Source organism: Desmodus rotundus, chromosome 7 (assembly GCF_022682495.2).
Source record: "Desmodus rotundus isolate HL8 chromosome 7, HLdesRot8A.1, whole genome shotgun sequence".
Lineage (NCBI taxonomy): Eukaryota > Metazoa > Chordata > Mammalia > Chiroptera > Phyllostomidae > Desmodus > Desmodus rotundus.
The window spans coordinates 134,288,459-134,301,037 of record NC_071393.1 but is presented as its reverse complement, the minus strand read 5'-3'; the positions used below and the strand labels follow the sequence as shown (position 1 = coordinate 134,301,037).

Genomic DNA, 12,579 nt, shown 5'->3' with positions numbered 1-12,579 from the left:
CGAGGTGGTGTTCACGGTGGCCAGCACGGTCGCGGGCAGAGTGAGGACCCCACAAGTGTTACAGCGAGGTGGAGATGCTGCAAGTGCAAAATAGGGGCAGTAGGAGCTGAGAGGTTACTTGAAGGAAGCGTCCTTTGCTGGTAAGAACGAATCAGGAGCTTCCACGCCTGGGCCCCAGGGACCATGAGGGCCTGCAGCCAGGAGTTCTGGGTAGGGAGGCTCAGGGAGAGAGGTGGCCTAGAGGCTTGAGGAACAAACCACCACCACAGGCGTTAAAAAGCTTAACAACATTATGCGTTTATTATATTTTATAGAACCATGTTACACATGCTTGGTGCTTCAAACTGAGTTATCATTAAATGTTTTTCTGGATGCAAAGCCATCTTGCTTGATGCGGATGCCTTAAATGCAATAATACTTCTGCATCTATGACCTATGAGCTAAGGAAAAACCAAGGACAATTCCAGAAATGGCAAAGAACATTGAAGAAAAAGATGCACATGAAACGCAATGCTAAGTCCTTGAACCAGGGCCTACGGAGGTTACCATAAAAGTGAGTAAAAACATAATTCTATGAAAATCACTTGACCAATCACCATCTGGAGATAAGCGAGCCTCATGAGTTGTGGATGCTGTAGAACAAGGTTTGGTACCGACACCCTCTCCCCTCCAGTGGAAGCAGACAGCACGTGGCCCCCAGGTGGAGCAGCCAGCAGAATACAGCACAGCAACAGCCCCCCACCCCGTGGCGCCCGCACTCGTTTCTCACGGGTCTGAGAGTCTTGGATGACAAGCAGTCAATCTGATCAAACCTGCCACTCTCTGGAAAACCCATCAGTGCGCTTGGAGATGAATGTGACGCTGCCCCCCACCTTCTGCAGACTCCCATGGGGCGCCCAGCCTGTTTTCCCTTCTGGTTTTTAAAAGGGGTGTGGATTAAGTGTGTCAACAGGATGTCGCACACCCCTCCCCGCAAGCCTCGCTCCAGCCCCAGCTTAAACCTCCTCTCTGAGGGCCCGCACAGTTCCACGGCTCAGGCAGCAGGGACCGGAACACAGCCCGAGCAGTAACAATCAAAACCAATCAAGGTCATGAGTTAGGGTGCAGGAGAGTAGCCGGCCACCCAGGCAAAGCTTCCCCATAAGCAAGCAGTGCCTTCTGCAGCGCTGGAGAGCAGGCTGTGGGGTGCACAGACACGCTGCGAGGGGACAGAGCTGGGAGTGCTGGCTCCCTCCTCTGCCTCTGGGTTACAAGTTCAGATGCAGTGAATGCAACTGCCAGGACCTGCCAGGCCTGACCTCTGACAAGGCGCTGACCTGCACTAACACCAGCGGGGCAGAGGCTGTCCAGGGACAAGCAGGGGGCTGGCTTCGGTGGCCAGCAGAGCAGCAGAGGAAGCCCTACAGCCAGGTCATGGCATTAAGTGGACACCTGTCAGCAGCTTCTGCTCTCGCCACCATCTTAACCTCTGGGACCCGTGTTCTTGCTGGTGGTCAGATGTAGAGGACAGAGAAGGAACTCAGAGAATCAAGGTTAATACCACGGCCTTCCTAAACCGCGCTGATCCTGGGACACAGGTCGGACACAGTGACCAATTCTCTCTACCTGTAAGGGGGCATCGGATGATCAGATTTCCAACTGACAAACTTTTAGAGGGCCAGGTTTCCCCGAGCCACAAATTCGGAGATGAGCTGCACCAGGTAAATTTGCTGCACAGACTGGGAGCAGCACCAAAGGCCTCTGTCGCCCACCCAGGCGGATGGAGTGGCTCTGGGCTGCCTGCTGGACAGACGGGACTCGTCTGTGAAGAAACAGACTAGGCCTCTTGGAAACACTGGCAGGCACTGGGCTTCCTATGCTGCCAAAAGGTTTTACTTGACTCAAATTTAGCAAGTTGAGTGACATTTAAAAGAACTGCACGTGAAAACCAGATAGGAAAAAAAAAAAAAAAACTTTTGATTTCCCTCAAACCCCCAGGCCTTGGATGTGGGCATAGCGCACACCCTGTATGAAACCAACAGCGAGAGTTCAATGTCACCTTGGAAAATAAACGTCACTCTGTGGTGACAGTTCTTCATACAAATATTATACTCCCCCCAAGCCCTGCTACCAAAAAGGGGGGAAATAAATCCAAAAATAGAAAACAACATCTTATTAAATGTAAACTTATCTTCTGGGCTTTTATATTACATATCCTAAAAACATGCATGTATTTCAGCTCAGATATAAGAAAATATGTCTATCAGTGTTATTTATAAATCAGATTAACCCTCAAGACCACTGACTCACTGTTCGAACACCATTTCCAAGTTTCATGAAGGTGAACCACAAGCAAGCTGGGTCTAAGCCACACCCAGCAAGGAGCACCTCCTCTCGCTTACTTTCTACACTAAATCAGGAGCGCTCCGCCAAAAAGGACCGTGGATGCTCAATTTTCTTCAAACCCCCAATCCAATTCCTTCCAGAAACCAGCTCTGCAGATCGAGAGAAGACACGTGAACAGAGATGGAGTCAGGAGGAACGATGACTACTCCACTCAAGAGACAGGGACGGAGATGACCAAAGCCATTCCCCTAGGGGTCAAGGCAAGGGGCACCTCCCTCCACACAGGGGCCTGGCTCCTACAGGCCACGGACCCCGGCATGGCTCCTGGACTGCCAGCGCGTCCCCACAGCACAAGGCTGCCCTGCCGGGGACCCGTGGGCAGGAGTCCCGAGCAGCTCCAGGACCAGCTCCAGACCGCTCACCTGACGGCGGGGAGGGGAGGTATGGGCACTGCAGCACTGGCGCCCGGGGAGGCCTTTGCCCCAGGTCTAGCCAGAGGACCACATGCTCGCGTGGGGCGCTAGGCTGCAAAGGGGACCTGCACCAGGGCTTACCTCTGCTCCTCCCCGTCAGAGACAGCAAAGCCTGGCTTACCCAGCGACAGCTGGCTCTTCTGATTTAACTCGGCCCTGCCAGACTACTCAATGGAAAACAGACTCTGAACGAATAAAAAAAGTGTCTCAAGTTAAATTTTTCATCTATGATTCAGAAGGCACTTCAAAATTCCAGAGAGTCACAAGGTCACTGGGACCGGGCCACCAGCCCTGCACAGGACCGGTGGAGAAGCTGTAGAGACAGGGCTACGTTTTTGACCTGATGGTGTCCTGGGCATCTTGTAAATAAATCTCTGGTATTAGCTCCTTTGTCAATTGCCCGGCAGAATCAAGCAAACAGCACAAAGACACACAGTAGGTTTGAACTCGGAACAAATAAATGGGACTTTGCTTATTGGGGCAGTTTATAAAACATTCTCACGGGCCTGATGCTTGACTCAAAGTAAGACTCAGAAGTCATAGTCACACATGTAAGAGGCCGCTGTGTGAGAGGCACAGTACTCGTCGAGCACAGTTCCCTTAGTCTCACCACCCTGCCAGCCAGCACTCAAGTGTCCGCTTGGAAGCACGAAACCAAGCCGCCGGCACTCAACTGCTGCGGGTGCTGGCGTTACAGACCCCACTGCCAGGGGGACCAGGGCGCTGCAACCAAGCAGCCCGTAACGACGAGCCACCCGAGGGTGGCCTGGGCAATGGACACCTGCCGGCCCCTGCCGGGTAACACCTTACCTTGAGAACACAGGCCAGGGCACACCTGTCAGTCACACTTTTGCTGGGGGTACTCTGAGGTAGTTCCTTAACTCGGGACGCCTGTTACCTACTCTTTCAGAACTCAGTCCACACGGGAAGTATTAAAATACCCATGAATCGCTTCAATCACAAGTCACTGGAATTGAGTGCAAAATAAAGGAGACTTGAGTTGCTTTATTTAGCTTCCAATTTCTGGGAGGCTCAAGAATTATAATTATTCTGGACAACAAAAAGAAATAAGACTGTGCTTACAGATCTTTTTCTGCCATACTCTTTCTGTAGGATTGCTATTTTATTGTTGCCCTTTCTGTTACACGATGTACACACCAGGTGTTAAAAGGTACAATACATTCTACAACTGAGCACCACTTTCTGTAACTGAACAGGCAAAGAAATTACACTGAACATCAGCATCTGGCAGTATTTTTCAGAAAAAAAAAAGGTGACTAAAATGGGTTTAAATTGATTAACACTATTAAATCACATCTAATATTTGATACTACATGATTCAATACAGCTATACGATACAATTATACAAAATGTGTTAACATCAAAGAATACAACCAAAATTAAGAGAGCAAACAAAACCTATATAACTTTTTTTACAGGAAAATACTTTTGAAGTATGCATGTAACTGCCCATTCTTTTAAAGAAAATCTACTGCAAGCAAAGTTACCAACCTCCAGAAAAATCACACATAGCATTACTAAGCATATCCCCAAAAAGTGTACAATATGCACACTTGGAAAATACAAAATTAAAAAAATTGTGAGCAACAGGTGAGCTTCATATTTATAAGAACGTGAAAAGAAGTCCCATGTTCAGCACTTTGTATAAAGAGTTGTCTTTTGATGCGAAGTTCATGAACTGGCCTCCGGCTGGGGCCGCACTCTACAAAAACACCGTGTTTCTGAAACGAGATTACAGAGCCAGATAGAGCGCATCTTAGCAATGTCATCTTATTAAAGTTTTTTTTTTTAATTTTTACTACTTTATCAAAACATGTCCCTTAGGTGTGTAGGATTCATTTTTAAAATTCTTTCCTAGAAACAATATACAAAGGAGAGGTGTATTTATTTCCGATCATACTCCTGGAAGATGCTTCCCAAGGCCGAGAAGATTCTTCTCTTTCGTCTTCTCACTGGTTGTTTTTGGCCTTAGCGTGTGTTAAGATGTGAGATTTCAGGTTAGTCGACTGAGCAAACTTCTTATTACAACCGTCGAAGGGGCACACATAGGGCCTGTCTCCGGTATGGATTCGCACGTGTGTGCGCAAATTGAAGTCCAGTGAAAAGCGTTTCCCGCAGCCTTCGAACGTGCACTGTCGGGAAAAGACCAGAGAGAACCCGCTCAGCGCAGAAGGCCAGGAGGACAGACTGAGCCTGGACCCAGCGTTTCCCTCCCTGCCCCGGGGCGGGGGCGGGGGTGGGGGTGGGGGTGGGGGAGTCCAAGCTGCAATCTAGAATTAGTGGGCATGGGGCTCTAACTCTGCACAACGGCCTCCTAAGACCCATGGTCTAGCCGCCCCAAGCTGTTTAAATACAATGTAAGAGAAACACAGGCAGAACAGCAAGGACCTCCTGACGTACTATGTTAAGGTCCTAGTACTTGTGTACAAATGAAGTGAAGGGTTCCAGAGCCACGGGTGAAGAGAACTAGGTGAGGTGTCCTGGCTGCACTGTGAGTTTGCCCCTGCTCAGGGGCTTCCGAAAGGAGACAGGATGATAACTGTGATAAACTCTAGAAGTTCTCTGACAATTAGTGGTTCAATACACTCCTGCCTGCAGACTGAATTAGTGTTAAGCTTGCTCTTGAGCAATCCTGTTTCTCCTGATGAGACAGATACTACATCCGGTCTCCAGTCACAGTGAGTCACTGTGACCAGTGAGTCACAGGTCACGCCGAGCAGGGCAGGAGCCAGGGCAGCCCCTCCAGGGACGGTCTGGACCCCAGGCGTTGCCGCTGCCTGCCTACACTTGCGGGGTGCAGAGGGGAGGGGCTGGCTCTACCTGAAAGGGCTTCTCTCCAGTATGAACCAGTTGGTGCCGTTTTAGTTTTGAGCTCTCAACAAAAGCTTTGCCACACTCCGCACAGACGTGGACGCGAGGGCCGTGGGTGTGCAGGTGCTTTCTCATGGCGGAGTTGTCCCTGAACATCTTTGTGCAGCCCTTCGAACAGAGAGAGAGGCTCAGTGGTTCACACTGCAGGTGCGCAAAGGGGTCAGCCACTGAACAGCCTTCACTGACACGTTACAACAAAGCCCCCCCAGCCCCCCGTTTTAATTTCACTTAGTATTACGTACAAATATTAAATTATTTAAGACAGAAAACAGCTGAAAAAGGCCCTATTATTTAACCCTTGTTTTACAGATGAGGAAACTGAGGCTTAGAGATGTCTTTAAGTAGACTTGCCCAAGGTCACACACCACTAGCAGCAGGAAGCTGGGAGTAGAACCCACCACCCCGGCTTCCAGCTGCACCACAGCTGCCTCGCCCAGCTCCGTCCCCCACATGAAGCAACAGAAGCCCTGGGAAACAAATGGGGCAAAGTGACGGTGGACCACCACTACCTTTGGTGGGCCCCACATTCTGTGCTGCAAGAATGGGCTGTCATTCTCCATCTCCTACTGTCCCCTCTTCTCTCTTTGCCTCTTTCCCCTTCTTGACAGAGAAAGAAGCAAGAGGGTGTCCAAGGAAGAGCAACTACAGAAGAAAGTGGGTTGGTGAGACACCAGGAAAGCCGCAGGCCGACGGACAGAGAGCGGGGGGGGATGGGCATGCAGCGCTCAGAGAAGCGTGTCCTGCGATCTCTTCTGCAGCTGCTGCCCAGTGACGGGGTGGCCGGGGACGGCAGACAGCGCCACAGGAGCACAGCACAAGCCAACCAGTGCACAGCTTCACAGGGAGAAGGGTGGGTGGGGAAGCCACGGTCTTTCGTCTTGACCCCTGGGCTGAGTTTCCATTTAGAAAATGGAATTTTTAAGAAGTAGACAGAGACGCTAGAGAGATGGCAGGCACTCAAAGGCAGAACTGGTTTCAAACGCTCATGTGTATTTTGCCCCAACGAGTATCGCTTTCCATTGCGAACTCCCCACAGGAAGAGCGTTAAAAAGAACCAAGAACTCGTGAGTGCACAGGGACCAGAGGTGACAACACGAAGCTACGTTTGTCCTTTTCCAATCCTTCATTTTAAAAAATTCTTCATTCCATTCAAGAACTCTGCCTTTGTTTTTCTGCATCTGTGTCATAGTTTCAGTCAGTTTTACACCAACTAAGTTTGAAACTGACCCAACCCAGTACCTCCAAGTATCTCTTATCCTTTTATTTTAAAGACTAAATCACATTTGAAAACAATTAAGGACCCCTCTAGCAACACACGATTAACAGAGTAAATTAAGAAAATTGTGAAGGAAATAACAAAGTCTTATTAGGCTTATTTTAGCAAACCCAAAATAATCTCCAAGCTCCCATGAGGTCCCGTAAAGGTCCACAGGTGAGACACAACCCAATGTCTTAAGATTGTCTTCTTAATGATCCGAAAAGAAGAAATAAAACCCTGACATAGCATATTCAATACATAGTAATAACAGGAACACTGGCGCCCTACAGTAACCCCATTAGTGGCATTTAAATTGGAGTGGCTTGGCCTGCACAGAACTTGCACCACAAAGGGTTACAGCCCCTCCCTTCGTCTCAGACATGCAGGCAGAGGAGAGCGCAGACTTCTCCGCTTTCTCTAGCACTCCACCAGCAGTCCGACGCCTCCCCTAGCGTTACTTACTTTATGAGGGCAAGCTATTGTTCTTGGAGCGTCATCTTCTTTAACTTTTCTTGGCTTCATTCTTACCAAAAGAAAAAGAGAGAGAGAGAGAGAGATTTGTAGGAGTGGGTAGACTCAACTGGCATCCACCGTGCATTCCCTACAGTGCTGTCCTCCCGGCACAGCAGCTCCCATTACTACGTGCTTCCACCAAGGGGGCGGGGCGGGACAGCTCGTCCGGGAGCACCTGGGAGTGAGAGGCTCTCTTCCCACTTTTGGGGTGAGAGCACTGCCTCGGGTCACATGGCTAAGAGCCAGCTGGTGGGGCGGCAGAAGACGGCACTGTGATCCATCTGTGCAACTCGAATGTCGCCCTTTCCTAACAGCCACTGAACCAGAGGGCCCTCCCAGTGGGAGCGAAGCAACATATCCAAAAGCAGTTGCTGTGGAAAAAGAGATGCCCTATAAGGAGGAGCAATGGATAAGGGGAGGGTCTTAAAAATACACACCCCAATACAACTGCAGGGGTGGGTGGGTGGCGCATTCATACCAACAGATCAATCTTTCACATCTCTTTTTAAAAGGAACCTAAGAGTCCTTGTAAACAGAGACTTACTCATCTGCACGGAGGTATAATAACTTTGGAAGGGAACTGTCGGCACTGGCTACTTTGAGGAGCTGCCCCAGGACTGCAGGACAGATGGGAACGCCCCATACTCTGCACCCTGTGTACTTTTTAGTCCACTATTGGTTTTTCCAAAAGCTAAGAGCCTTTCTCATAAAGAACACAGGTGCACCTCAAGAGGGGTGCAACACGAGTTCGGCTCCCGTGGGCAGCCAAGCAGGCCCTGTGTGGAATTACTATCCAGAGAGCCTGCTGAGTAGGTAACTTACCTACCTGCCGTTTCCACCGAACCAACATTTGGTGTTCTGCCAGACCTTTCTCTACAAATACTCCCTACGGATCTGTGTGTGGTAGAGGGTGAGAAATTAGGAGTTCCTAGAAAAAACCATTTAAACCTCTGCCACAGATGTTCTTTTCGCCCCCAGTGTGGCCATCGTGTGCTCCAACAGGAGGATGCGTATTTAATGCACAGCCGAGTCCATGATCCCTCACACGAGTGACTTTACCCCCACTTTGTTAGACTTCTGCTGGCATCTTTCTTCCCTGAGCTGGAGACAAGGACTACCTGGTGCTTTGTACCTTATAAATTACCTAAACTCATGAGTCACCTAGTTAAACTTCCGTGCCCAGAGGAGCATGGGTGAGACAATTTATCTGGCAGCTGTAACTCATCTCTACAGTGTGATCAAAACTGTACAAATGTCCTACCTTACAGGACAACATTTTGGGTGTGCTGCCCCCCCCCCCCACCCCGCGCCAACCCTACTGGCCCTGTACTTCAGAGTGTTGGCAAATGTTGTCTCAGTGCCTGCTGTGTGCGGGGTCATGAACTCGCGGCCTCTGCTGTCTCAACTACCGTCAGTCCTGGAGTTTGGGTGGGAGGTCACAAAACTAGGTCGGACAGAAATTTGATGCCACTGTGCCACCTGGACATTGTATCAAAGCTTGATAAACTAGTGGTGCCCACGAGAGGGCTCTACTCCAAATATTAATTAAAAAGAGCACATTAATAACTAAGCTTTGGTTATTCCCAACTGCGAGCGCTCCCCTCTGTCTCCACCGCAGAGGTGACCGCACGGCTGAGCGTCCAGACTCACACAACGGTACTCACCTACAAGAGAGTCCACTGTGCTGCGTGCAATCCTCTCAATGAACGAACTTTTACAAACGCCCACTGGGCTGGCCAAGGAGCCGTGCAGACCGCCGTTTCCCCGACCCTCCCATCTCAGGTTTGAGGCTGAGGTGGCGGCAGTGAGACCCTGCGCGGCCCAGCTGGGTCCCCATGCCCATACACTTTCTTACTTTATTCCCAGGAACTTCATTTGAAAAACCATGTTTTTTTTATCATGGAAAACTTCAAATATACACGAAAGTCAAGAGAACAGTACCATGTATCATTTACCCAACTCTCAACTTTTAAAAAATGTTACTGAGTGCTGTTTTCCTTAAATGTCATTTTCAAAATGTATGTGAGTCTTTAGCAATATAATTAATTTCGGAAAGCGAGTTTAGAGTGCATCTGGCCAACGAGGAAGGGGAAGGAAGTGCAGCCACTCTGAAGTCCCCTGGCAAACCGACCTTGCTCTCGGTGGAGCAGCGCCCGAGGCAGTGGGTAGATGCCGGCACCTTTTACTCGTTATTCCGATGCAAACCCCGGGGAAAGGTCATTTCCCAAAGATATATACTACTTTTTTGCGAATAAAAACTCAAATCTTCACAGCACCAACTGACACATAACTTGCCAAACAAAAACACACAAGTTTGCAGTCCAGAAACTGTGAAACTGACTGCGACCACATGCGTGGAGTGTCTTCCTGACCTGCCCGAACCAGTCAGAAGTGACCGTGACAGCCCGTGTTCCGGGACCGCGGTGCCCCACAGTGACCTTCTGGCCAGAGGCGACGCTGCCGACAGCACGGGCACTGCGAACAGACAGACTGGGCTGTGGGGCGTGATGCTGACCGCCTAGCAGCCCTAGCTGCAGGACCTTGAGCAAATTACTTAACTTCTCAGCCTCAGTTTCTTACTCTGTAAAAAGGGGCAGTGCTACCTGCTTCAGAGCCTGAAGACTGAAAGGGGCCGTGCACAATCAACTCTTGGGAAACAACAGCTATCGTGAGCCCCAGCTGTGTGTAAAATGGGCCGAGCTAAAAATAAGTTAATTCCTTTAAAAAAGAAAAAGCCAGTTATACTTAAAAACCCAGAAGGTTCTGGTGCTCCGAACCACCCTTTTCAACCAAAAGCCTGTGAGACTGGAGACAGACACAGGTAAAAGCAAAAAGGCCCCCGTGACGTGCTAGGGACTACAGAGAAGCCAGGCACTACCCAGAGAAGTCCCCCCATTCAAGTAAAAATGGACCCTCTCTCCGTGGCGCGGCTGGTACTGTGCTGTCCCCATCTGCATCTGTGCGGGAAGACACAGTCAAGGCTGGACTCCAGGGCCAGACATCACAGGAAGTTCCCAGCACAATTTCCTGCAAGGCGCTGTGTAAGCCAGCAGTTCCCGCCAGATTAAAGCTGTGATGTCCCAGAAGCCGAGATGAACGTTTCTGAAGCAGTGACTCCTGAATGAGAATAAGACTCTTCTCGGCAAACCCAGCTGACTTCAGACTGGAACCACTGACCGGGGTCTGCGCGGACCGGACGGAAGTCCCGTGTCATATGGCGGGCACTTGCATTCATGGCGGAGAACTGTGCCAAGAGTAATGCCGCCTCAGACAAATGAGACGGCGTCTCCCAATAACAGTGCATGGTCAGGTGACGGTGCACCCAGCTCCACGATCATATCCCATCCTTGCGTCAACCCTGTGGTCAAGGTCTTGGTGGGCAGTAAGCGACAGGGCAGCCACCCTGGGACTGACCTAAGCATTCTTCATACTTTAGATAACGAGAAACGGATAAAGCTGTCAGTTTAATCAGGAAGTAGAATTTGCCAGGTTCCACTCACCCTTTTTGAAGTCTTTAATAAAAAGACATTTCAGGAAAAAAGTCACCCCATAGTCCCACCCCCCAAACACCGTGACTTCCTAACATGCGCCACTATTTCTTACACATGCTCACACACCGACGGACTTACTGAGCAGTCTAGGGTCAGTGTGCAGGGGCTCGACACTTGCTGGGAGCCGCTGCCACTCTGGTCCAGAGCCCCCGCAACCCAGTCTGCGGTGGAGGGAAGAGCAGCCAACAGCAGGGCCCCCAGGGGAAGAGCATGAGGAGTGGAGGCCAGCGGAAGGTCCTGTGGGTCTTTGTAAGCAGAGAGGATGGGCTGTGGCCCCCAGGTCTGAAAGTTGGAGCCTCAGCCCCCACTCTGAGGCTTCTGGGAAATCCTACTTAGCTGGTGTTACACACATTCTCAAAAGGTGGAGACCTAGCAAAGTGGGGTGCTCCAGGCTCCCATACTTCTCACCCGCACTCTGTGCCATCAGAGAGATTTGCTTAGTTCTCACGTGCTCTTTTCAGGGTGCCTTGGAAAACGGGGCAAGAATGAGCCTACGCCCCACCTTTACTCTGTGTACATCGTCAGGATGAGCAGGAGCTCACTCTGTTCTGCACACAGATGAAGTCTCTGCCCAGTTGACCAGAACGGAGAACAAGCCCTCACAGACTCAGGTGGTTATGGGAATGCTCCTTCCGGTACAACGTAGCTGTGTGCCAGGGCCGCGCTTCACGCGCTGGAGTCCAACAGGGCAGTCCTGTGAGCTCACAAGCCAGACACTGTCAGCACTGTGTCCCCATCCTGCCCCTGGGCATTTCTGAATGTCTTCTTATTTTCAGAAGACTCTTTCCCACACCACCAAGATCTTCCAGCTTCTAACCCATTCTGTCCACTACTGAATGGAGTCAACTTTTCTGGAAGACACTCTCACAACCCACCGACTTCCTTCACTAACTGGAACAGGTTTTCCAGACTCTTGCACAGCTGTCTTCTTGGTTTTCTTTTCACTCTATTTTTTTTTTTAATGTATGATGTTATACTTGATCTTAGCCAAAAGAGCAAGAAGCGATGTTAACTTATTGATTTTAGAGAGAAAGAAAGGTGGGGGAAGACAATGAGTTGTTGTTTTACTCATTTATGCATTCACTGGTTGAGTCTTTTATGTGCCCCAACCGGGGGTCGAACCTGCAACCTTGGCATATTAGAACAAAGTTCTAACTGAGCTCGCTACCCGGCCAGGGCTTCACTGTATGCTTTAAAAAAAGCCTTCCTTTGAAGTTCGTTCTGACTTTACTGGAATACACCCTCAAGGAACCTCCTCAGAAAGCATGCGTGCAATGTTAAGATAAATCTTGTATCTGATCGATAGCTTTGCTGGATCAAACTCTATGTCTGGCCCTGGCTGGTGTGGCTCAGTGGGCTGGTGTCATACCACAAACCTAAGGGTCGCTGGTTTGATTCCCTGTCACAGAACATGTGTGGGCTGGGGGCCAGATCCCTGGTTGGGGCGGGCAGGAGGCAACTGTTCTCACATGTTGATGTTTCTCTGAACCCTTCTTTCCTTAAAAAAAAAAAAAAAGAAAAAAAAAGAGGAGAATTCTATTACTGGCTCTGACCTATGTGGCTCAGT

The 12,579-nt window shown here is 49.8% G+C and overlaps 1 protein-coding gene across 1 annotated transcript in view; it reads right to left on the bottom strand.

The window, feature by feature from the left end:
• Positions 1 to 276: 276 nt before the first annotated feature.
• Positions 277 to 12,579, bottom strand: part of YY1 (YY1 transcription factor) — a 33,722-nt gene continuing 21,419 nt past the window's right edge. Inside the window, 3 exon segments of the mRNA XM_024567460.4 lie at positions 277 to 4,951; positions 5,640 to 5,798; positions 7,411 to 7,471. Coding sequence (XP_024423228.1) covers positions 4,769 to 4,951; positions 5,640 to 5,798; positions 7,411 to 7,471 — 403 coding nt within the window. The 3' untranslated portion in view covers positions 277 to 4,768.